Below are 27,571 nucleotides of genomic sequence, written 5' to 3'. Positions count from 1 at the left end.
AGACTTTTGGTTTGTTTCATGAGATACTTTGGCTTTGGTTGGCAGCATGCGTCATCACTGACATGCTGAAACATGATTGTGGGAAATGTTGAGACATGCTCCACTCGGCTCCGTCGCTGGAGTCAGCAAAAACCAGAGCCGTGTGCAGTATGTAAGGTATACGTCTCTGATAAAGCTTCCTCACAGAACGCTATTGTTCTCCTCATCGCTGCCCCAAAGGCCTCTGGGAAACAGGAGCAGAAACCCTGGTTCACTGCAGCTGAGGGAAAGGGAAGTATATGGTTTTATTGTCTGTTTGGGTGATAATCAAATGCGCTCAGCGTTTTCTCAGAATATCTGGCCAACACACACACACACACACACTAAAGGAAGTTTGATGTTCAGATGTGCTGAATGACCGGCATTATGAAGCGTAAAGGTCTTTTGTCCGGTCGGCTCAGAACATGATACTCTCATAAAGCACAATCCAGGTTCTGTTTTGAGTTCTGGTTTGTGGTGAAGATAAGAGCAGGCCACAGGTAAGCCAATCGCTTCACATCTTGATAACTGTTTAGTGTCTGGCTGATTAATTTGATGTGATTTTTGAATATTGGAAGGCCTCATTGCATTCGTATGTAAATCAGACACACATGCTGGTCAATCAATGTGGGTTTATCAAATATCCATTTGGTTGCATGAAGTGTTTGGGATATCTGGATAGTTTTAAGGTTTTCCAGAGTAAGATATGGAGAGACTGATGTCTCCACACTCCCAAAAACACCCGATTGGCAACGTTTAAGGAACGTCAGCATGGGTGAATAGGGTAACAAATTAACTAATGGATATAACTATACTTTTCCAGTTGATTGATTCCATTAGGAAATGCAAAAAAACAAAATTGTATTACAAATTTTCTGGAATGTTATGTTTAAATATGCAAACAAGGCATTATCTAATGAAATATGCAATAATTTGAATACATTTCCAGCACATTAATCTGAAAATTGGATAAAGCCAGGTTCATACTTCTTGTCTGATTTTGTTGACATATTAGAGTTGAAGGTGTTTATAGAAGGGATTTTTGATTTCTCTTTTTATCACTCCATAAATCAGAAAATACTGTCAACAGCCAGAAAAAGACACATTTTCACCATGTTTTTAGGAACAAAATGGTATATAAACCAAAGTGAATGATATATGAACAAACCCCTCAGTAAAAACCTTCAGAATATAGATATGAATGAAACTCTAAGTTTTGGTGTTTATAAGTCCTGCTGAAGTGGAGAAAAAAACTTATAAAGATATGTATCGTAACTGAAATCTACAGACGCCAATAGATAAAGTGCAACAAAATAAACACGTAAATGTGTATTTTGAATGATTTATTTTCACTATTCTGAAACAAAACACTGTGAAAAGCCAAATAGAGTCCAAAATCTCAAAATTGGCCAGTGCATGAAAGAAACAAGTCAAGTCTCCTTTATTTATATAGTGCTTTTTACAATACAGATTGTTTCAAAGCAGTTTGTTTCTAGAAGAAAATAGCGTCACAGTCCAGCTTAAGTAAGTTCAGTGATGTTTAATTTTTGTTGTAAAAAAGTTAATTTATATGTATATATATATCCGCTCTGGAGAAAACCGTGATGTCATCGTCCAGCTCAGTTCAGTTCTCATATAATGGTGTTAATGCAGGAGATCAATAATATGGTGGAATATTAAATGGCAGCAATGCTTTTGCATGTAGTGTCTCTTTAAATGACGCTGCATTAATTGTACAGTATGCAGTTTCTCATGTATGTGTGTGTGTGTTTGGATCAGTTCTGCTCCAGATGGATTGGGCTCCAGCTGGCAGGAAACTCTAGTCGAGGTGTATTTAGAGAGACCAGGGCTGTTGGCAGGAGACCGTATTCCACACCTGTGCTCACCTGTGCTGGTGTCTACACACCTGAACAACATCTGACCTCCTGAACCCACACACACCTGAACAACAGCTGACCTCCTGGACTCACACACAGGTGCTGCTCACGGACCTGCTGAACTCACACAACACTCTCACAAGCTGCATTCATCGTTTGTCCATCACAATGAGTAGTTTTACATGTTTCTCTTATTGATCGTTGGCTTCTAGCATGTTGTGTGGAAATGTGCAGATATTCGCTTCTTTTCAAACATAATTTTTATGCCTGTCTTTGTTGAATGAAAACTTTACAAAGGGAAGTAGCGACAAATCTTTTCTTCCATATTGTGACGTACATCTGAGTGTAATGAATTATCAAAAAAGAAATAAATGAAGGGCAGGACTTGGTTTAGTATATCATTATTATGACTTTTTATGTCAATTTCAACTTTTTATGTCATAAAAAGTTGAAATTATGATATAAATAGTAAAAATTATGACATATTAAGTAACAATTATGACATTAAAAGGCTGAAATGATGACACAAAAAGTAAGTCATAAATATGACTTAAAAAGTTGAAATTATGATATAAATAGTAAAAATTAAGTCATATTTATGACTTACTTTTTGTGTCATCATTTCAGCCTTTTAATGTCATAATTGTTACTTAATATGTCATAATTTTGACTTTTTATGTCATATTTAAGTAGCTGGTAAAATTTTTTAACTTTTATATCATAATTTCAACTTTTTGTCCTTATTATGACTTTTTAGTCACATGTTTGCCGGGAGCCAGAGCGCCTGACATCAAAGCAAATTTAAAAGTGCTGGCTAATGCTAATCGTTAATTCTCTAAGATCATTATTCACGTCGGCACTAATGATGTTCGACTCCGCCAGTCGGAGATCACCAAAATGAACATTAAAGAGGTGTGTGAACTCGCAAGTACGATGTCAGGCACTATAATTTGCTCTGGCCCCCTTCCTGTTCGCAGGAGTGATGAGATAGTTAGTAGATTGTGTTCACTCAATGGTTGGCTGTCTAAGTGGTGTCCGCAAAATAATATAGAATTCATAGACAATTGGAAAAGATTTTGGGGCAGACCTGACCTGTTGAAAAGAGATGGTATTCATCCCTCCTGGGATGGTGCTGCTCTTCTCTCTAGTAATAGGGCACATAGTCTTAGAACTCAAACATGACAATCTGGGGCTCAGGTCAGGAAGCAGACAGACTGGCTAAACCGACCGTCTGCTAGCGGCCTCGCGTCACCAAGGTCAGATAAATCCCATCACATAGAGCCTCTTTCACCTAGCTATCATCATATAGAGACTGTGTCTGTTCCCCGAATTAGGACATACAAAAAACTCCCAAACCCGTCTAAGGGTAAAAATGTAATAGATGTTCAACAAATAAAAAACAGCTATAATACAGATGAGCAAATGCTAAAGCTTGGGTTGCTGAATATTCGATCGCTTACTTCAAAAGCACTCATTGTTAATGACATTATTTCAGATGATAATCTAGATGTGCTGTGTTTGACAGAAACCTGGCTAAAACCAGACAATTACATTACTTTAAATGAGTCCACCCCGCAAGATTACTGTTATAAACATGAACCTCGTCTGAAAGGCAAAGGGGGAGGAGTTGCTGTAATTTATAGTAATATCTTCAGAATTACTAAAAAGTCTAGTTTCAAATATAATTATTTTGAAGTGTTGGTGCTTAATATAGCAATATATAGTGTAAATGATAAATCACTTTGAGATTTGTGCTAGCTACTGTATACAGGCCACCAGGGCACCATACAGACTTTATCAAAGAATTCGCGGACTTTCTATCAGAGTTAGTTCTGGCTGCAGATAAAATCAATTTTAATATACATGTAGATAATGAAAAAGATGCATTGGGATTGGCATTTAAAGACATTCTGAACTCTATTGGAGTTAGACAACACGTGTCAGGACCTACTCATCGTCGTAATCATACTCTAGATCTAATATTATCACATGGAATAGATGTTGATGCCGTTGAAATTCTGCAGCAGAGCGATGACATCTCAGATCCTTATCTAGTCTCGTGTAAACTTCATTTAGCCAAGGCTGCAAAGCCGACTCCGTGTTATAAATATGTTAGACCTATCACTTCTGCCACTAAAGATTGCTTTATTAATAATCTTCCTGATCAGTTTCATCATCTCAGCATCCCGGATAGCTTAGAAGAACTAGATATTACAACAGAAACTCTTAACTCTCTCTTTTCCAGCACTTTAGACACAGTTGCTCCGTTGCGCTTAAAGAAGATTAAAGAAAATAGTCCAACGCCGTGGTACAACGAGCACACTCAGGCCCTTAAGAGAGCAGCCAGAGAGATGGAGCGCAACTTGAAGAAAACAAAACTAGAGGTATTTCGCATTTCATGGAAAGAGAGCTCGATTGCTTACAGAGAGGCTTTAAAAGCTGCTAGATCTGCTTATTTTACAACCCTATTAGAAGAAAATAAACATAATCCTACGTATTTATTTGAAACAGTGACTAAACTAACGAAAAATAAAGCTTCAAGCGCAGATGTTTCCAAGCAACACAGCAGTAATGACTTTATGAACTTCTTCACTTATAAGATTGATAATATCAGGGACAAATTATAACTATGCAACCGTCTACTACAGTATCGCATCAGGCAGTGCATTGTAGTCTCCCGGAGGAAAAATTTGATTCATTCGTTGCTATAGGAGAGGAAGAATTTACTAAACTCGTTAAATCATCTAAATCTACAACATGTATGTTAGACCCTATACCGACTAAGCTACTGAAAGAGATGCTTCCAGAGGTCATAGATCCTCTTCTTAATATCATTAATTCATCTTTGTCTCTAGGATACGTACCAAAAACTTTAAGCTGGCTATGATTAAACCACTTAAAAACGCAACTTGATCCTACAGAATTAGTCAATTACAGGCCGATCTCGAATCTACCTTTTCTGTCAAAGATACTAGAAAAGGCGGTATCCTCACAACTGTGTTCCTTTCTAGAAACAAATGATATCTGGAGGATTTCCAGTCTGGATTTAGACCGTACCATAGTACCGAGACTGCTCTCATTAGAGTCGGTTAGGAACCTGGGTGTGCTCTTTGATACCAATCTTTCATTTGAAAGTCACGTGTCTAGTATCTGTAAAACCGCATTTTTCCATCTTAAAAATATATCTAAATTACGTCATATGCTCTCATTGACAAATGCGGTACAGTTAGTCCATGCGTTCATGACCTCAAGGCTAGATTACTGTAATGCTCTACTGGGTGGTTGCCCTGCACACTTTCTTACCAGAACCAGGAAGTATGACCACATTAGCCCGGTTCTGTCAACACTGCACTGGCTCCCTATTAAACATCGTATATATTTTAAAATATTGCTGATTACTTACAAAGCACTAAATGGTTTAGCTCCGCAGTACTTGAGCGAGCTCTTAACGCATTATAGTCCTTCACCTATTGCGAAAAAAAAGTAAAATAATATATATATATATATATATATATATATATATTCTTCAAGGCTTGCACCTTGGAACCTATTTCAAGGTTTGCGTTCTCGAGCTCCAGGCACTGTTGTTGTGCGAATGATCCGGAGTGCATTAAGGGTTTCCTGTGAGAACGGTGTGTGTGTTAGCGGCCCCTAAGTTAATAACTAATGACCTTTACAACGGAAGTGAATCAATCAAAACTAACTTTATCTGGACAATAACTTTATTCTAGATCTGCTGTAAAGCCTAAACACTCTCTGTTACTGTAATCTCCTATTATCACTGTAAAGCTGCTTTGAAACAATCCATATTGTTAAAAGCGCTGTATAAATGAAGGAGACTTGACTTGACTCTAAAATATCTGTTAACTGTAATCATTTTTGTTTATTTTTAATGTGTGTATTATTGTTAAAAATACTTAATTATTTTAACCAGCCTCAACTAAAGTGCAGGTCAGTCTTTAAAGGGGCCTTTTCATTTCCAGAACAATGAGTGATGGTTAAGCAGGATTCAGTAGTTTAGGGTTACAGAAGCTAAATTCATTCCACGCTGTTTTATAATATAATCTAAGGGTTTAACTCGTCCTTTTCATTCAGAATCTGAGATTCTTATATCTGTGTGCAGAATAAAAGGCCAGTAAAAATGCATACAAAACACAAGTGATTACTTTCAATATCTGTATATTCCTAAACATACACGCATTTGTTCGTCATCTTTTTTGTTGATGTTGCAAAATGTAGTCGACATTTTTCATTTTATGACAAATTGAATAGATGTTTCGAAATATGACTTTGTCTTAAAACATGTTGTGCTCTAATCGGATTAATCATCAAATTATATTTGTGTTGAATGTAGGAAATGAAATACACACTGTGAGCAAAACTACAGCTCTCAATTCAATTCAAGTATGTGATGACCAAGTGCGAGAAGCGAAACGAATCCGAATCGTTTCAGGCGACTCACTTGAATCTCGCGAGCGTCTCCGAATCTTTCGCCGCGTGAATTTGACGTCATCCGGGCATCATGGCGGAGTTCAGTGAATTTATGAAGTTGCGGAGGCGATTTAAGACTAACGAAGAGCCAGAAGAAGAAGAAAAGAGTGAGAAACACACACACTGAATTCCAGCGTCTTTAGCTGAACGCGTGTCAAATTCTGCTCGACTCTTTCCGTGTCGTATCAGCTGTGTTTGCTGATGTTGTGCTTCTCTGATCTGATGATGTAGTGTTGATGTTGTGTTATTGTTGTGCAGCTACTGGTCCTGATGATGTTGTGTTTCTCTGATGAAGTTGTGTTTCTCTGATGATGATGATGTTGTGTTACTCTGATGATGATGATGTTGTGTTACTCTGATGATGATGATGTTGTGTTACTCTGATGATGATGATGTTGTGTTACTCTGATGATGATGATGTTGTGTTACTCTGATGATGATGATGTTGTGTTACTCTGATGATGATGATGTTGTGTTACTCTGATGATGATGATGTTGTGTTACTCTGATGATGATGTTGTGTTATTGTTGTGCAGCTGCTGGTCCTGATGAGGCTGTGGAATTGAAACCGTCCACTCGGATCAACCGGCACTCTGTCTTCTGGATTCTGGCTTCTGTCGCTCTCACCTACTATGTGGATTTCTTCTCTGTGGTGCTGAACCACACTGACATTCACAGGTGATCACTAACCTTAACCCTAACTAACTAACTAACCAGCCCTGTCAGCGGTTACTGACGGATCTACTGCAAACCTTATTACACAAACACCTGAAACACTCTTTCTCTCTCATATGGTCTTATCCTGGATTACAATAGAGATTATAGTGCTCTGGTTACAGTGAGAGGACCATGGGCGTCCGAAGCAAAAAAGAAGTGGGTGGGTCCTCCCCCAGAAAAATGTTACTTACACCATTTCATGTATTCTGATGCCTTTTAATTAAAGGAGAACTTGGTAACTTTTTTAACTTAATAAAACTGTCTAGAATTCATTTGGATGGTTAAACAACCTGTTCTGGTGATATTGGTGACTTTCCCCGCTCCCCCCAGCGTTCCCAGGCGGAAAACCAACCTTGCAACTTGGGGACTACCGTCCCGGCAAGATAGAAATTGGAAGTCTCGTGAGAAGCAAGAACGAGAACGAGAACGAGCGCGAAACACGAATTGCTTTACGGCAATTCGACATAAACACACACGCATGTATGATGTATTACCAGATTACCCACCTCGGTAGACATAGCTCCACACGATACAGTTGGCTTGCTCCGATCAAAACAAACGCACATGAGCAGCGGTAGAGAGGGGGAGGACGAGGAGGCCGCCGCAAGTGAGTTTTTTACGACCGTGTTGTGAAATATACGCCCCCCCACAGCTGTAGGGGGAGCTCGTGGGGAAAACATGCGACAACAAAAGGGAAAATCAGCGAAGAAGTGACTAGAGTTCGCTAGAGTTGCCGAGTTCTCCTTTAAACAAGTAAACTAAACTCGCCTCCACGTCGTGCTTTAAATGCACAGCTATCCGTGTATTAACCTGCTGATACCATGGTCATTTGCCAGCATTGACAACTTAAAGCTGTTATTGATGTTTGCAACGCAATATTTGACTGGAAGAGTACAACGGGCGTTTTTTTCGTCAGTTGTGGCTCGTTGAGAAATATAATGTAGCTATTTCAGCGGAAATGGAGTTTAATTCATTAGGGCATTCCTCAAGTGGAATGGATTTGACTGACGACGCTCTGAAATGCGAACAGACATATGCGCTGAATGTAAAAGTGAGCGGGTCTAATATCATTGGTCTTAAAAAGTGGGTGGGTCTTGTCCCACCCATATACAATGGTTCCGACGCCCATGGAGAGAACACTCACTTTCACTCACGCTCGCACGCGCGCACACACGCGCGCACACACACACACACACACACACACACACACACACACACACACACACTGGCATGCAGTCACACACACACACACACACACACACACACACACACACACTGGCATGCAGTCACACACACACACACACACACACACACACTGGCATGCAGTCACACACACACACACACACACACACACACACACACACACACACACACACTCTCACACTGGCATGCAGTCACACACACACACACGCACACACACACACACACACACACACTCTCACACTGGCATGCAGTCACACACACACACACACACACACACACACACACACACTGGCATGCAGACACTCTCACACTCTCTCACACACACACACACACACACACACACACTGTCACTCACACACACTTATTATTTTAAGTTTCAGTTTGAATTTTATTGACTTTTTTAGTAACTTTTTTGTTTTTTGTCTTTGAACGTCTGCGTTCAGCTGGTGTGACGCCTATTTCAGCACTATAACACCTGCGTTCGAGTGGTGTAACGCCTGCGTTCGGGTGGTGTAGCACCTGTGTTTTAACTGTTGTAACGCCTGTGTCAGCTCTGTAATGCCTGCGTTCGAGTAGTGTAACGCCTGTGTTTTAACAGTGTAAGGCCTGTGTTTTAACAGTTGTAACGCCTGTGTTTTAACAGTGTTACGCCTGTGTTTCAGCACTGTAACGCCTGCGTTCGGGTGGTGTAACACCTGTGTTTTAACTGTTGTAACGCCTGTGTCAGCTCTGTAACGCCTGCGTTCGAGTAGTGTAACGCCTGTGTTTTAACAGTTGTAACGCCTGTGTTTTAACAGTGTTACGCCTGTGTTTCAGCTCTGTAACGCCTGCGTTCGGGTGGTGTAGCACCTGTGTTTTAACTGTTGTAACGCCTGTGTCAGCTCTGTAATGCCTGCGTTCGAGTAGTGTAACGCCTGTGTTTTAACAGTGTAAGGCCTGTGTTTTAACAGTTGTAACGCCTGTGTTTTAACAGTGTTACGCCTGTGTTTCAGCACTGTAACGCCTGCGTTCGGGTGGTGTAACACCTGTGTTTTAACTGTTGTAACGCCTGTGTCAGCTCTGTAACGCCTGCGTTCGGGTGGTGTAACACCTGTGTTTTAACAGTGTAACGCCCGTGTCAGCTCTGTAACGCCTGCGTTCGGGTGGTGTAACACCTGTGTTTTAACAGTGTAACGCCCGTGTCAGCTCTGTAACGCCTGCGTTCGGGTGGTGTAACACCTGTGTTTTAACAGTGTAACACCTGTGTTTCAGCACTGTAACGCCTGCGTTCGGGTGGTGTAACACCTGTGTTTTAACAGTGTAACGCCCGTGTCAGCTCTGTAACGCCTGCGTTCGGGTGGTGTAACACCTGTGTTTTAACAGTGTAACACCTGTGTTTCAGCACTGTAACGCCTGCGTTCGGGTGGTGTAACACCTGTGTTTTAACACTGTGACGCCTGTGTTTCAGCACTGTAACGCCTGCGTTCGAGTAGTGTAAAGCCTGTGTTTTAACAGTGTAACGCCCGTGTCAGCTCTGTAACGCCTGCGTTCGGGTGGTGTAACACCTGTGTTTTAACAGTGTAACGCCCGTGTCAGCTCTGTAACGCCTGCGTTCGGGTGGTGTAACACCTGCGTTTTAACAGTGTAACACCTGTGTTTCAGCACTGTAACGCCTGCGTTCGGGTGGTGTAACACCTGTGTTTTAACACTGTAACGCCTGTGTTTCAGCACTGTAACGTCTGCGTTCGAGTAGTGTAACGCCTGTGTTTTAACAGTGTAACGCCTGTGTTTCAGCGCTGTAACGCCTGCGTTCGGGTGGTGTAACACCTGTGTTTTAACTGTTGTAACGCCTGTGTCAGCTCTGTAACGCCTGCGTTCGAGTAGTGTAACGCCTGTGTTTCAGCACTGTAACGCCTGCGTTCGGGTGGTGTAACACCTGTGTTTTAACACTGTAATGCCTGTTTCAGCACTGTAACGCCTGCGTTCGAGTAGTGTAACGCCTGTGTTTTAACAGTGTAACGCCTGTGTTTCAGCACTGTAACGCCTGCGTTCGGGTGGTGTAACACCTGTGTTTTAACACTGTAACGCCTGTGTTTCAGCACTGTAACGCCTGCGTTCGAGTAGTGTAAAGCCTGTGTTTTAACACTGTAATGCCTGTGTTTCAACACTGTAACGCCCGTGTCAGCTCTATGATGCCTGCGTTCAAGTGGTGTAACACCTGTGTTTCAGCTCTGTAACACCTGTGTTTCAGCTCTGTAACACCTGTGTTTCAGCTCTGTAACGCCTGTGTTTCAGCTCTGTAACGCCTGTGTTCGGGTGGTGTAATGCCTATGTTTTAACAGTGTAATGCCTGTGTTTCAGCTGGTGGTTCTCTGTGGGTCTGGTGCTGCTGGGATTGTGCCTCAGTCTGGCTGCATTCTGTATTGTCTATCTGGAGTGGTTCAGAGGCATCAGGCACTACGAGCAGGAGTATCCTGCCGTCCCTGCCGTTACCACCGCCGCCTTCATCGCCGCGTCCTGCAGGTCAGAACCGCAGTCATGTAGTGACGGGAAACCTTTGCCAATCATTTGTTCCGAATCAGTGATTCAGAGCGCATATCAAACTGCCCAAGTCACGTGATTTCAGTAAACGAGGCTTCGTTACGTCATAACTGTTTCCAAACATTACTCACTGGTTTAAGATGCGTGGACGCTTTGATGTTCACTTCCTACAAGATTAATATGCACATTTCACTCTGAAATCTCAAGACGTTTTTATTTCACATTGAGAAACTGAAGCCCATTTTGGGACCATTAATATGTTTGCATCATTACATTGTCATGACAATTAGACACATTTTCCCCCTGGATCTCATTACTGTAACATGTTTGGATTTTTTTTTTTTTTTTAAACAAAATGAGCATAATACATTATTAAAAAGGGGTAAATATGCAGTTCAACAAATAACATCTATTAAGGGTGCATTCGTTAGTTCTCTAGGTGGCTGAAATTAGTTTATCTCCCCCTCTTTTCACAACCTGCTTCATCACATGAGAAAATTGAGAATCGCAATTTTAACAAAATGTTAGTTGCTGCAGTCTATTTAAAAATATTTAATCAATTCAAATGAACTTTGTAAAAATCTAGTTAGCGTTAGGTGTGGTTAGGTTAAGTGAATGATTCAGTGACAAACACAATTTTAACAGTTACTTGTCACCACCTACTGATGTAACAATGTAATTGACACAATCTTTATTTGAAGCATCAAGTAACTTTCAACTTTTAATAGACAAATTGTTATTTAGATATAAGATCTCTTGGATGTTTGACCCGAGATCGCCAATTTCTTTATAATTAATGGTGCAGCTCTACTCTGACACATTAATGGAAATGCAGTCTCTTTTCGCGCTCGACATCATTATTAGACAGAGTTTGCATTAAATGTGTTTTTTTTAATATTCTACACAAACCACACAAAAATGTGTAAAGTCGACAGCATTGCTGAGTATTTTCTCCTTAAAACTGCAGTGAACCAAAGACAGTCTCAAAAACACGCTGGTGTTTCTGACGTCACAAACTACCTTGTAACCAATCAGGTCATGAGGGGGGCGGGGCTTTAGCATATCACGTCTCAAGAGAAGCAGGTTATCCCCGTATATTTTTTTGTTGATGAGATAAATCGGGTACTTTATATGGGGTGAATTATGTATATGATGTATATCACGATGTTATGATGAACTATATGCCTTTCTCCACTGATGTTCTGAATTGTTCAATGCGTTTCTAAGGATGTGGATGTTTAGAAGGCTGTGACTCTGAGATACGAACGGGAACATGGTTTGTGTAACATTAGCAACACATTATTAGCTATATAATAACGTAGTCAAGCCAAAGGCTAATCATTTTAATTACTGTTATGCAATATCATTGTGCAGCATTTACTACAGTAAAGTTGAGCCAGTATGTGGAGGCGGGGCTCATTTGCATATCTATAGAACCCATATACTAAATAAAGCAAGGGTGTCGAGTTACATTCAAACTATTTTAAGGCATGAAGAATTTTTTTCACAGGAATAAAACGTTTAAATATGTAATTTTGGTGATCAAAGTTGAGTTTTAAGGGATAAAATTATTGACTACAGGAGGACTTTTAGTACCGATTGCACAATGATCTATTGATCTCTCACAATCTGCTAAAATGTTTGATTTCTTCACAAAAACACATTTATTTTGTAATGTGTAAAACCAAACTACTTAATGCACCTTTAATGTATTAATATGTTGCAATTTTTATGATGTATAATAATTTTCTCATATTATAGTAATTAGAATTGGGGATTGAGTGTGTTTGATTGTCATGAAATCCTGTCCGGGTTCAATAAATGGTCTTAAAATAGACTTTCCTTTCCCAAACAAAATGCAGAAACATTGTGAGCATTCCTTAAGAAATAAAGTGTTAGTAATGTTGTTGTTGTTGTTGTTAACTGTGTGCTGAAATGTATTGATGTAGTTTTGTCCAATCAGAAGCAGATGTGACTGATATCATGATGGTGTGTGTGTGTGTGTGTGTGTGTGTTTCAGCTTAAACATCGCTCTGTGGCCGGTCTGGTCCTTCTTCACTCCTGTGATTCTGTTCACTCAGTTCATGGGTGTGGTGATGCTGATCTCACTGCTCGGCTGAAACACTTCATCATACAGCTGTGTGAATTAATCTGTTCTGACCCGCGCCACAGCCAAAGCCAGAGAGTCAGCTGATCTGTGACCTCCCACTGACCTCTGACCTCTGCTTCAGTCCAGTGCTGTGGAGCCGCTCCAGTGAGAGACGATGTTCAACATGAATTAGTATCTCTCCCATTTCAAAAATGTTGTTTTGTTTGGTTTCCTGAAAGAGGTCATTTGTGCATCTTGTAAGGTTAACTGGGTGTTTTCTTTGAGGTCCTGATGATTCCTGATTTGAGTGTCTTCTAAAAATGCTTTACATTTCCTTTAAAATACACCGTTTTGAAGGGTTAACTCAAGATGCTCATGTTTTATATCATGTTTTAATGTTTTCCTATGACTAACCAAATTAAATTACTGATTAAATAAATGACATTTTATATTACGTGGAATTTTCTGTCTGTATGCATTCAGATACTCTTAACAGGGTGTGATTTAGGTTGTATAACCAAAATGCTCTCACACCTTTATGTAATGTGAACGACAGAGCTTATTTTACTCACACACAGAATGGTTGAACGACACGTATACCCTGTACAGCGAGTCGGTCTGACGTGTTTGTGGAGGGCTGATTCTTTGAATCCTCTCAAGGGGAATAAATATGAGATGAGAGGAACAATTATTTGTTTTTGTGTTCTCCTGAGAAACTCTCAATTACTTAAAATTTTATACGCGAACACAAAAGCATTGAAGTAATTTTCCTCCCATTTCTATGTCTCTTCAGTGACTTCCTAGAACTTGTGTAAATCAGATGATGTGTAAAGCGATAGAAGCATTGTGACGCACATACTCATTATTTTCTCAGCTTTTTGTTCAAAATGTTGCCCTTTTTATTAAATTCTACTTTATACATTACATTTATTTATTACATTCAAGCGTTGATAAAAAAAGAATGATTGAAGCTAGAATAAAATCTTTTTAAAAACTGTAAAGCTAGCAGACGCTCTGTTATTTCTTCAGATACATTTTATATTTAGAAATTAATTTTTTGTAAATGTTGGCCTTGGCTGGGATCTTAAAAAAAAAAAAGAAGCTTGCTGAAGCTCAAATGTGATGCGTAACACGAGAATGAACCTCATTGGTTCTTGCTGAAGCGCAAACGTGCTGCGTAACACGAGAATGAACCTCATTGGTTCTTGCTGAAGATCAAACGTGTTACGTAACACGAGAATGAACCTCATTGGTTCTTGCTGAAGCTCAAACGTGCTGCGTAACACGAGAATGATCCTCATTGGTTCTTGCTGAAGCTCAAACGTGCTGCGTAACACGAGAATGATCCTCATTGGTTCTTGCTGAAGCGCAAACGTGTTACGTAACACGAGAATGAACCTCATTGGTTCTTGCTGAAGCGCAAACGTGTTACGTAACACGAGAATGATCCTCATTGGTTCTTGCTGAAGCTCAAACGTGTTGCGTAACACGAGAATGAACCTCATTGGTTCTTGCTGAAGATCAAACGTGTTACGTAACACGAGAATGAACCTCATTGGTTCTTGCTGAAGCTCAAACGTGTTACGTAACACGAGAATGAACCTCATTGGTTCTTGCTGAAGCTCAAACGTGCTGCGTAACACTAGAATGAACCTCATTGGTTCTTGCTGAAGCGCAAACGTGTTACGTAACACGAGAATGATCCTCATTGGTTCTTGCTGAAGCTCAAACGTGTTACGTAACACGAGAATGAACCTCATTGGTTCTTGCTGAAGCTCAAACGTGCTGCGTAACACTAGAATGAACCTCATTGGTTCTTGCTGAAGCGCAAACGTGTTACGTAACACGAGAATGATCCTCATTGGTTCTTGCAGAAGCTCAAACGTGCTGCGTAACACGAGAATGAACCTCACTGGTTCTTGCAGAAGCTCAAACGTTCTGCGTAACACGAGAATGAACCTCATTGGTTCTTGCTGAAGATCAAACGTGTTACGTAACACGAGAATGAACCTCATTGGTTCTTGCTGAAGCTCAAACATGTTACGTAACACGAGAATGATCCTCATTGGTTCTTGCTGAAGCGCAAACGTGTTACGTAACACGAGAATGAACCTCATTGGTTCTTGCTGAAGCTCAAACATGTTACGTAACACGAGAATGAACCTCATTGGTTCTTGCTGAAGCTCAAACGTGTTACGTAACACGAGAATGATCCTCATTGGTTCTTGCTGAAGCTCAAACATGTTACGTAACACGAGAATGAACCTCATTGGTTCTTGCTGAAGCTCAAACGTGTTACGTAACACGAGAATGATCCTCATTGGTTCTTGCTGAAGCTCAAACGTGCTGCGTAACACGAGAATGAACCTCATTGGTTCTTGCTGAAGATCAAACGTGTTACGTAACACGAGAATGAACCTCATTTGGTTCTTGCTGAAGCGCAAACGTGTTACGTAACACGAGAATGAACCTCATTGGTTCTTGCTGAAGCTCAAACATGTTACGTAACACGAGAATGAACCTCATTGGTTCTTGCTGAAGCTCAAACGTGTTACGTAACACGAGAATGATCCTCATTGGTTCTTGCTGAAGCTCAAACATGTTACGTAACACGAGAATGAACCTCATTGGTTCTTGCTGAAGCTCAAACGTGTTACGTAACACGAGAATGAACCTCATTGGTTCTTGCTGAAGCTCAAACGTGCTGCGTAACACGAGAATGATCCTCATTGGTTCTTGCTGAAGATCAAACGTGTTACGTAACACGAGAATGAACCTCATTGGTTCTTGCTGAAGCTCAAACATGTTACGTAACACGAGAATGAACCTCATTGGTTCTTGCTGAAGCTCAAACGTGTTACGTAACACGAGAATGATCCTCATTGGTTCTTGCTGAAGATCAAACGTGTTACGTAACACGAGAATGATCCTCATTGGTTCTTGCTGAAGCTCAAACATGTTACGTAACACGAGAATGAACCTCATTGGTTCTTGCTGAAGCTCAAACGTGTTACGTAACACGAGAATGATCCTCATTGGTTCTTGCTGAAGATCAAACGTGTTACGTAACACGAGAATGAACCTCATTGGTTCTTGCTGAAGCTCAAACATGTTACGTAACACGAGAATGAACCTCATTGGTTCTTGCTGAAGCTCAAACGTGTTACGTAACACGAGAATGATCCTCATTGGTTCTTGCTGAAGATCAAACGTGTTACGTAACACGAGAATGAACCTCATTGGTTCTTGCTGAAGCTCAAACGTGCTGCGTAACACGAGAATGATCCTCATTGGTTCTTGCTGAAGCGCAAACGTGTTACGTAACACGAGAATGAACCTCATTGGTTCTTGCTGAAGCTCAAACATGTTACGTAACGCGAGAATGAACCTCATTGGTTCTTGCTGAAGCTCAAACGTGTTACGTAACACGAGAATGATCCTCATTGGTTCTTGCTGAAGATCAAACGTGTTACGTAACACGAGAATGAACCTCATTGGTTCTTGCTGAAGCGCAAACATGTTACGTAACACGAGAATGAACCTCATTGGTTCTTGCTGAAGCTCAAACGTGGAGAATGATCCTCATTGGTTCTTGCTGAAGCTCAAACGTGCTGCGTAACACGAGAATGATCCTCATTGGTTCTTGAGAAGCTCAAACGTGCTGCGTAACACGAGAATGATCCTCATTGGTTCTTGCTGAAGATCAAACGTGCTGCGTAACACGAGAATGATCCTCATTGGTTCTTGCTGAAGCTCAAACGTGCTGCGTAACACGAGAATGAACCTCATTGGTTCTTGCTGAAGCGCAAACGTGGCGTAACACGAGAATGATCCTCATTGGTTCTTGCTGAAGATCAAACGTGCTGCGTAACACGAGAATGAACCTCATTGGTTCTTGCTGAAGCTCAAATACCCCTTTTCCACCAACAAGAACCGGGTGCTGGTTCAGAGCCAGAGCCAAAGCTGGTTCAGAGTTGGTTCGACTGACGAGCTTACTAAGAACCGGTTTGCCTTTCCACCGGCTAGAGAGCCACAACAGAGCCAGATCTTACGTCACTGTATACGTCTCATGTTGCCCAGCAACTGCTAGTGCGGTAGCGCCAAACACAAACACGCCAGGCTTGTTCGAGATGCATCGGCTTCTCGCAGATCGATCGCCGCATGACATCAAAGCACTGCGATAGCGATCTAAACGCACAAGGAGTCGTATGCTCTCCAAACACTCCCGCAGCTCCGATCGGTCCTCGCCGCTCCGATGCATCTCGAACAAGCCATCAACAATAACGGACGTTGCAATACTATGGATGCTCATGGGTTTGCAAAAATACATCGGAATCCAACGCGTTCGTGCAGCTCGCCGTAACTTACATAGACGGATATTATAATCGAGCTGCTATTAGCTCGACTAGCTGCTATTTAAAAATGGCGGTCACAAGTTTCTATTCATCTTGTTGGTCACGGTAACCCCGCCCCCAGCCCCTAACGCAAGCGGTTCTTTCTTGGCTCCGTTCTAGACCCTGCAATGATTTGGTGCTACTTAAGAACCAGTTTTACTGGTTCGGAGCTGGTGCTTTGGCGGTGGAAAAACAAAGAACCGATTTGAAACTAGGCTCTGGCTCCGAACCAGCACCAGCTCTGCCTTGGTGGAAAAGGGGTAAAACGTGCTGCGTAACACGAGAATGAACCTCATTGGTTCTCGCTGAAGATCAAACGTGCTGCGTAACACGAGAATGAACCTCATTGGTTCTCGCTGAAGCTCAAACGTGCTGCGTAACACGAGAATGATCCTCATTGGTTCTTGCTGAAGCTCAAACGTGCTGCGTAACACGAGAATGAACCTCATTGGTTCTTGCTGAAGTGCAAAAGTGATGCGTAACACAAGAATGATCCTCATTGGTTCTTGCTGAAGCTCAAACGTGCTGCGTAACACGAGAATGATCCTCATTGGTTCTTGCTGAAGCTCAAACGTGCTGCGTAACACTAGAATGAACATCAGTGGTTCTTGCTGAAGCTCAAACGTGCTGCGTAACACGAGAATGACCCTCATTAGTTCTTGCTGAAGCTCAAACGTGCTGCGTAACACTAGAATGAACCTCAGTGGTTCTTGAGAAGCTCAAACGTGCTGCGTAACACGAGAATGAGCCTCATTGGTTCTTGCTGAAGCTCAAACGTGTTACGTAACACGAGAATGAACCTCATTGGTTCTTGCTGAAGCTCAAACGTGCTGCGTAACACGAGAATGATCCTCATTGGTTCTTGCTGAAGATCAAACGTGTTACGTAACACGAGAATGAACCTCATTGGTTCTTGCTGAAGCTCAAACATGTTACGTAACACGAGAATGAACCTCATTGGTTCTTGCTGAAGCTCAAACGTGTTACGTAACACGAGAATGATCCTCATTGGTTCTTGCTGAAGATCAAACGTGTTACGTAACACGAGAATGATCCTCATTGGTTCTTGCTGAAGCTCAAACATGTTACGTAACACGAGAATGAACCTCATTGGTTCTTGCTGAAGCTCAAACGTGTTACGTAACACGAGAATGATCCTCATTGGTTCTTGCTGAAGATCAAACGTGTTACGTAACACGAGAATGAACCTCATTGGTTCTTGCTGAAGCTCAAACATGTTACGTAACACGAGAATGAACCTCATTGGTTCTTGCTGAAGCTCAAACGTGTTACGTAACACGAGAATGATCCTCATTGGTTCTTGCTGAAGATCAAACGTGTTACGTAACACGAGAATGAACCTCATTGGTTCTTGCTGAAGCTCAAACGTGCTGCGTAACACGAGAATGATCCTCATTGGTTCTTGCTGAAGCGCAAACGTGTTACGTAACACGAGAATGAACCTCATTGGTTCTTGCTGAAGCTCAAACATGTTACGTAACGCGAGAATGAACCTCATTGGTTCTTGCTGAAGCTCAAACGTGTTACGTAACACGAGAATGATCCTCATTGGTTCTTGCTGAAGATCAAACGTGTTACGTAACACGAGAATGAACCTCATTGGTTCTTGCTGAAGCGCAAACATGTTACGTAACACGAGAATGAACCTCATTGGTTCTTGCTGAAGCTCAAACGTGGAGAATGATCCTCATTGGTTCTTGCTGAAGCTCAAACGTGCTGCGTAACACGAGAATGATCCTCATTGGTTCTTGAGAAGCTCAAACGTGCTGCGTAACACGAGAATGATCCTCATTGGTTCTTGCTGAAGATCAAACGTGCTGCGTAACACGAGAATGATCCTCATTGGTTCTTGCTGAAGCTCAAACGTGCTGCGTAACACGAGAATGAACCTCATTGGTTCTTGCTGAAGCGCAAACGTGGCGTAACACGAGAATGATCCTCATTGGTTCTTGCTGAAGATCAAACGTGCTGCGTAACACGAGAATGAACCTCATTGGTTCTTGCTGAAGCTCAAATACCCCTTTTCCACCAACAAGAACCGGGTGCTGGTTCAGAGCCAGAGCCAAAGCTGGTTCAGAGTTGGTTCGACTGACGAGCTTACTAAGAACCGGTTTGCCTTTCCACCGGCTAGAGAGCCACAACAGAGCCAGATCTTACGTCACTGTATACGTCTCATGTTGCCCAGCAACTGCTAGTGCGGTAGCGCCAAACACAAACACGCCAGGCTTGTTCGAGATGCATCGGCTTCTCGCAGATCGATCGCCGCATGACATCAAAGCACTGCGATAGCGATCTAAACGCACAAGGAGTCGTATGCTCTCCAAACACTCCCGCAGCTCCGATCGGTCCTCGCCGCTCCGATGCATCTCGAACAAGCCATCAACAATAACGGACGTTGCAATACTATGGATGCTCATGGGTTTGCAAAAATACATCGGAATCCAACGCGTTCGTGCAGCTCGCCGTAACTTACATAGACGGATATTATAATCGAGCTGCTATTAGCTCGACTAGCTGCTATTTAAAAATGGCGGTCACAAGTTTCTATTCATCTTGTTGGTCACGGTAACCCCGCCCCCAGCCCCTAACGCAAGCGGTTCTTTCTTGGCTCCGTTCTAGACCCTGCAATGATTTGGTGCTACTTAAGAACCAGTTTTACTGGTTCGGAGCTGGTGCTTTGGCGGTGGAAAAACAAAGAACCGATTTGAAACTAGGCTCTGGCTCCGAACCAGCACCAGCTCTGCCTTGGTGGAAAAGGGGTAAAACGTGCTGCGTAACACGAGAATGAACCTCATTGGTTCTCGCTGAAGATCAAACGTGCTGCGTAACACGAGAATGAACCTCATTGGTTCTCGCTGAAGCTCAAACGTGCTGCGTAACACGAGAATGATCCTCATTGGTTCTTGCTGAAGCTCAAACGTGCTGCGTAACACGAGAATGAACCTCATTGGTTCTTGCTGAAGTGCAAAAGTGATGCGTAACACAAGAATGATCCTCATTGGTTCTTGCTGAAGCTCAAACGTGCTGCGTAACACGAGAATGATCCTCATTGGTTCTTGCTGAAGCTCAAACGTGCTGCGTAACACTAGAATGAACATCAGTGGTTCTTGCTGAAGCTCAAACGTGCTGCGTAACACGAGAATGACCCTCATTAGTTCTTGCTGAAGCTCAAACGTGCTGCGTAACACTAGAATGAACCTCAGTGGTTCTTGAGAAGCTCAAACGTGCTGCGTAACACGAGAATGAGCCTCATTGGTTCTTGCTGAAGCTCAAACGTGCTGCGTAACACGAGAATGAACCTCATTGGTTCTTGCTGAAGCTCAAACGTGCTGCGTAACACTAGAATGAACCTCATTGGTTCTTGCTGAAGCTCAAACGTGCTGCGTAACACGAGAATGAACCTCATTGGTTCTTGCTGAAGCTCAAACGTGCTGCGTAACACGAGAATGAAACTCATTGGTTCTTGCTGAAGCTCAAACGTGCTGCGTAACACGAGAATGAACCTCATTGGTTCTTGCTGAAGCTCAAACGTGCTGCGTAACACTAGAATGAACCTCATTGGTTCTTGCTGAAGCTCAAACGTGCTGCGTAACACTAGAATGATCCTCATTGGTTCTTGCTGAAGATCAAACGTGTTACGTAACACGAGAATGATCCTCATTGGTTCTTGCTGAAGCTCAAACATGTTACGTAACACGAGAATGAACCTCATTGGTTCTTGCTGAAGCTCAAACGTGTTACGTAACACGAGAATGATCCTCATTGGTTCTTGCTGAAGATCAAACGTGTTACGTAACACGAGAATGAACCTCATTGGTTCTTGCTGAAGCTCAAACATGTTACGTAACACGAGAATGAACCTCATTGGTTCTTGCTGAAGCTCAAACGTGTTACGTAACACGAGAATGATCCTCATTGGTTCTTGCTGAAGATCAAACGTGTTACGTAACACGAGAATGAACCTCATTGGTTCTTGCTGAAGCTCAAACGTGCTGCGTAACACGAGAATGATCCTCATTGGTTCTTGCTGAAGCGCAAACGTGTTACGTAACACGAGAATGAACCTCATTGGTTCTTGCTGAAGCTCAAACATGTTACGTAACGCGAGAATGAACCTCATTGGTTCTTGCTGAAGCTCAAACGTGTTACGTAACACGAGAATGATCCTCATTGGTTCTTGCTGAAGATCAAACGTGTTACGTAACACGAGAATGAACCTCATTGGTTCTTGCTGAAGCGCAAACATGTTACGTAACACGAGAATGAACCTCATTGGTTCTTGCTGAAGCTCAAACGTGGAGAATGATCCTCATTGGTTCTTGCTGAAGCTCAAACGTGCTGCGTAACACGAGAATGATCCTCATTGGTTCTTGAGAAGCTCAAACGTGCTGCGTAACACGAGAATGATCCTCATTGGTTCTTGCTGAAGATCAAACGTGCTGCGTAACACGAGAATGATCCTCATTGGTTCTTGCTGAAGCTCAAACGTGCTGCGTAACACGAGAATGAACCTCATTGGTTCTTGCTGAAGCGCAAACGTGCTGCGTAACACGAGAATGATCCTCATTGGTTCTTGCTGAAGCGCAAACGTGGCGTAACACGAGAATGATCCTCATTGGTTCTTGCTGAAGATCAAACGTGCTGCGTAACACGAGAATGATCCTCATTGGTTCTTGCTGAAGCGCAAACGTGGCGTAACACGAGAATGATCCTCATTGGTTCTTGCTGAAGATCAAACGTGCTGCGTAACACGAGAATGAACCTCATTGGTTCTTGCTGAAGCTCAAATACCCCTTTTCCACCAACAAGAACCGGGTGCTGGTTCAGAGCCAGAGCCAAAGCTGGTTCAGAGTTGGTTCGACTGACGAGCTTACTAAGAACCGGTTTGCCTTTCCACCGGCTAGAGAGCCACAACAGAGCCAGATCTTACGTCACTGTATACGTCTCATGTTGCCCAGCAACTGCTAGTGCGGTAGCGCCAAACACAAACACGCCAGGCTTGTTCGAGATGCATCGGCTTCTCGCAGATCGATCGCCGCATGACATCAAAGCACTGCGATAGCGATCTAAACGCACAAGGAGTCGTATGCTCTCCAAACACTCCCGCAGCTCCGATCGGTCCTCGCCGCTCCGATGCATCTCGAACAAGCCATCAACAATAACGGACGTTGCAATACTATGGATGCTCATGGGTTTGCAAAAATACATCGGAATCCAACGCGTTCGTGCAGCTCGCCGTAACTTACATAGACGGATATTATAATCGAGCTGCTATTAGCTCGACTAGCTGCTATTTAAAAATGGCGGTCACAAGTTTCTATTCATCTTGTTGGTCACGGTAACCCCGCCCCCAGCCCCTAACGCAAGCGGTTCTTTCTTGGCTCCGTTCTAGACCCTGCAATGATTTGGTGCTACTTAAGAACCAGTTTTACTGGTTCGGAGCTGGTGCTTTGGCGGTGGAAAAACAAAGAACCGATTTGAAACTAGGCTCTGGCTCCGAACCAGCACCAGCTCTGCCTTGGTGGAAAAGGGGTAAAACGTGCTGCGTAACACGAGAATGAACCTCATTGGTTCTCGCTGAAGATCAAACGTGCTGCGTAACACGAGAATGAACCTCATTGGTTCTCGCTGAAGCTCAAACGTGCTGCGTAACACGAGAATGATCCTCATTGGTTCTTGCTGAAGCTCAAACGTGCTGCGTAACACGAGAATGAACCTCATTGGTTCTTGCTGAAGTGCAAAAGTGATGCGTAACACAAGAATGATCCTCATTGGTTCTTGCTGAAGCTCAAACGTGCTGCGTAACACGAGAATGATCCTCATTGGTTCTTGCTGAAGCTCAAACGTGCTGCGTAACACTAGAATGAACATCAGTGGTTCTTGCTGAAGCTCAAACGTGCTGCGTAACACGAGAATGACCCTCATTAGTTCTTGCTGAAGCTCAAACGTGCTGCGTAACACTAGAATGAACCTCAGTGGTTCTTGAGAAGCTCAAACGTGCTGCGTAACACGAGAATGAGCCTCATTGGTTCTTGCTGAAGCTCAAACGTGCTGCGTAACACGAGAATGAACCTCATTGGTTCTTGCTGAAGCTCAAACGTGCTGCGTAACACTAGAATGAACCTCATTGGTTCTTGCTGAAGCTCAAACGTGCTGCGTAACACGAGAATGAACCTCATTGGTTCTTGCTGAAGCTCAAACGTGCTGCGTAACACGAGAATGAAACTCATTGGTTCTTGCTGAAGCTCAAACGTGCTGCGTAACACGAGAATGAACCTCATTGGTTCTTGCTGAAGCTCAAACGTGCTGCGTAACACTAGAATGAACCTCATTGGTTCTTGCTGAAGCTCAAACGTGCTGCGTAACACTAGAATGAACCTCATTGGTTCTTGCTGAAGCTCAAACGTGCTGCGTAACACGAGAATGAACCTCATTGGTTCTTGCTGAAGCTCAAACGTGCTGCGTAACACTAGAATGAACCTCATTGGTTCTTGCTGAAGCTCAAACGTGCTGCGTAACACGAGAATGAACCTCATTGGTTCTTGCTGAAGCTCAAACGTGCTGCGTAACACGAGAATGAAACTCATTGGTTCTTGCTGAAGCTCAAACGTGCTGCGTAACACGAGAATGAACCTCATTGGTTCTTGCTGAAGATCAAACGTGCTGCGTAACACGAGAATGATCCTCATTGGTTCTTGCTGAAGCTCAAACGTGCTGCGTAACACTAGAATGAACCTCATTGGTTCTTGCTGAAGCTCAAACGTGCTGCGTAACACTAGAATGAACCTCAGTGGTTCTTGAGAAGATCAAACGTGCTGCGTAACACGAGAATGATCCTCATTGGTTCTTGCTGAAGCTCAAACGTGCTGCGTAACACGAGAATGATCCTCATTGGTTCTTGCTGAAGCTCAAACGTGCTGCGTAACACGAGAATGATCCTCATTGGTTCTTGCTGAAGCTCAAACGTGCTGCGTAACACTAGAATGAACCTCATTGGTTCTTGCTGAAGCTCAAACGTGCTGCGTAACACGAGAATGAACCTCAGTGGTTCTTGAGAAGATCAAACGTGCTGCGTAACACGAGAATGAACCTCATTGGTTCTTGCTGAAGCTCAAACGTGCTGCGTAACACTAGAATGAACCTCATTGGTTCTTGCTGAAGCTCAAACGTGCTGCGTAACACGAGAATGAACCTCATTGGTTCTTGCTGAAGCTCAAACGTGCTGCGTAACACGAGAATGAAACTCATTGGTTCTTGCTGAAGCTCAAACGTGCTGCGTAACACGAGAATGAACCTCATTGGTTCTTGCTGAAGCGCAAACGTGCTGCATAACACGAGAATGAACCTCATTGGTTCTTGCTGAAGATCAAACGTGCTGCGTAACACGAGAATGATCCTCATTGGTTCTTGCTGAAGCTCAAACGTGCTGCGTAACACGAGAATGAACCTCATTGGTTCTTGCTGAAGCTCAAACGTGCTGCATAACACTAGAATGAACCTCAGTGGTTCTTGAGAAGATCAAACGTGCTGCGTAACACGAGAATGAACCTCATTGGTTCTTGCTGAAGCGCAAACATGTTACGTAACACGAGAATGAACCTCATTGGTTCTTGCTGAAGCTCAAACGTGCTGCGTAACACGAGAATGAACCTCATTGGTTCTTGCTGAAGATCAAACGTGCTGCGTAACACGAGAATGATCCTCATTGGTTCTTGCTGAAGCGCAAACGTGTTACGTAACACGAGAATGATCCTCATTGGTTCTTGCTGAAGCTCAAACGTGCTGCGTAACACGAGAATGATCCTCATTGGTTCTCGCTGAAGATCAAACGTGCTGCGTAACACGAGAATGATCCTCATTGGTTCTTGCTGAAGCTCAAACGTGCTGCGTAACACGAGAATGATCCTCATTGGTTCTTGCTGAAGATCAAACGTGCTGCGTAACACGAGAATGAACCTCATTGGTTCTTGCTGAAGCTCAAACGTGCTGCGTAACACGAGAATGAACCTCATTGGTTCTCGCTGAAGCGCAAACGTGCTGCGTAACACGAGAATGATCCTCATTGGTTCTTGCTGAAGCGCAAACGTGTTACGTAACACGAGAATGATCCTCATTGGTTCTTGCTGAAGCTCAAACGTGCTGCGTAACACGAGAATGATCCTCATTGGTTCTTGCTGAAGCGCAAACGTGTTACGTAACACGAGAATGATCCTCATTGGTTCTTGCTGAAGCTCAAACGTGCTGCGTAACACGAGAATGAACCTCATTGGTTCTTGCTGAAGCTCAAACGTGCTGCGTAACACGAGAATGATCCTCATTGGTTCTTGCTGAAGCTCAAACGTGCTGCGTAACACGAGAATGATCCTCATTGGTTCTTGCTGAAGCTCAAACGTGCTGCGTAACACGAGAATGATCCTCATTGGTTCTTGCTGAAGCTCAAACGTGCTGCGTAACACGAGAATGATCCTCATTGGTTCTTGCTGAAGCTCAAACGTGCTGCGTAACACGAGAATGATCCTCATTGGTTCTTGCTGAAGCGCAAACGTGCTGCGTAACACGAGAATGAACCTCATTGGTTCTTGAGAAGCTCAAACGTGCTGCGTAACACTAGAATGAACCTCATTGGTTCTTGCTGAAGCTCAAACGTGCTGCGTAACACGAGAATGAACCTCATTGGTTCTTGCTGAAGCTCAAACGTGCTGCGTAACACGAGAATGAAACTCATTGGTTCTTGCTGAAGCTCAAACGTGCTGCGTAACACGAGAATGAACCTCATTGGTTCTTGCTGAAGATCAAACGTGCTGCGTAACACGAGAATGATCCTCATTGGTTCTTGCTGAAGCTCAAACGTGCTGCGTAACACTAGAATGAACCTCATTGGTTCTTGCTGAAGCTCAAACGTGCTGCGTAACACTAGAATGAACCTCATTGGTTCATGCTGAAGCTCAAACGTGCTGCGTAACACTAGAATGAACCTCAGTGGTTCTTGAGAAGATCAAACGTGCTGCGTAACACGAGAATGATCCTCATTGGTTCTTGCTGAAGCTCAAACGTGCTGCGTAACACGAGAATGATCCTCATTGGTTCTTGCTGAAGCTCAAACGTGCTGCGTAACACTAGAATGAACCTCATTGGTTCTTGCTGAAGCTCAAACGTGCTGCGTAACACGAGAATGAACCTCAGTGGTTCTTGAGAAGATCAAACGTGCTGCGTAACACGAGAATGAACCTCATTGGTTCTTGCTGAAGCTCAAACGTGCTGCGTAACACTAGAATGAACCTCATTGGTTCTTGCTGAAGCTCAAACGTGCTGCGTAACACGAGAATGAACCTCATTGGTTCTTGCTGAAGCTCAAACGTGCTGCGTAACACGAGAATGAAACTCATTGGTTCTTGCTGAAGCTCAAACGTGCTGCGTAACACGAGAATGAACCTCATTGGTTCTTGCTGAAGCGCAAACGTGCTGCATAACACGAGAATGAACCTCATTGGTTCTTGCTGAAGATCAAACGTGCTGCGTAACACGAGAATGATCCTCATTGGTTCTTGCTGAAGCTCAAACGTGCTGCGTAACACGAGAATGAACCTCATTGGTTCTTGCTGAAGCTCAAACGTGCTGCATAACACTAGAATGAACCTCAGTGGTTCTTGAGAAGATCAAACGTGCTGCGTAACACGAGAATGAACCTCATTGGTTCTTGCTGAAGCGCAAACATGTTACGTAACACGAGAATGAACCTCATTGGTTCTTGCTGAAGCTCAAACGTGCTGCGTAACACGAGAATGAACCTCATTGGTTCTTGCTGAAGATCAAACGTGCTGCGTAACACGAGAATGATCCTCATTGGTTCTTGCTGAAGCGCAAACGTGTTACGTAACACGAGAATGATCCTCATTGGTTCTTGCTGAAGCTCAAACGTGCTGCGTAACACGAGAATGATCCTCATTGGTTCTCGCTGAAGATCAAACGTGCTGCGTAACACGAGAATGATCCTCATTGGTTCTTGCTGAAGCTCAAACGTGCTGCGTAACACGAGAATGATCCTCATTGGTTCTTGCTGAAGATCAAACGTGCTGCGTAACACGAGAATGAACCTCATTGGTTCTTGCTGAAGCTCAAACGTGCTGCGTAACACGAGAATGAACCTCATTGGTTCTCGCTGAAGCGCAAACGTGCTGCGTAACACGAGAATGATCCTCATTGGTTCTTGCTGAAGCGCAAACGTGTTACGTAACACGAGA

General features: G+C 43.0%; 1 protein-coding gene across 1 annotated transcript; it reads left to right on the top strand.

Annotated features, from left to right (window-relative positions):
• Positions 1-6,374: 6,374 nt before the first annotated feature.
• On the top strand, positions 6,375-14,001 carry tmem128 (transmembrane protein 128). The gene is made up of 4 exons (XM_079893363.1): positions 6,375-6,493; positions 6,923-7,064; positions 10,647-10,808; positions 12,847-14,001. The coding sequence occupies exons 1-4, from the start codon at positions 6,418-6,420 to the stop codon at positions 12,944-12,946; spliced, it is 480 nt and encodes a 159-aa protein (XP_079749489.1). The 5' UTR covers positions 6,375-6,417; the 3' UTR covers positions 12,947-14,001.
• Positions 14,002-27,571: the final 13,570 nt, after the last annotated feature.

Source organism: Squalius cephalus (assembly GCF_949319135.1).
Source record: "Squalius cephalus genome assembly, chromosome: 14".
In the NCBI taxonomy this organism is placed as follows: Eukaryota; Metazoa; Chordata; class Actinopteri; order Cypriniformes; family Leuciscidae; genus Squalius; species Squalius cephalus.
This window is presented reverse-complemented; position numbering and strand designations above follow the sequence as displayed.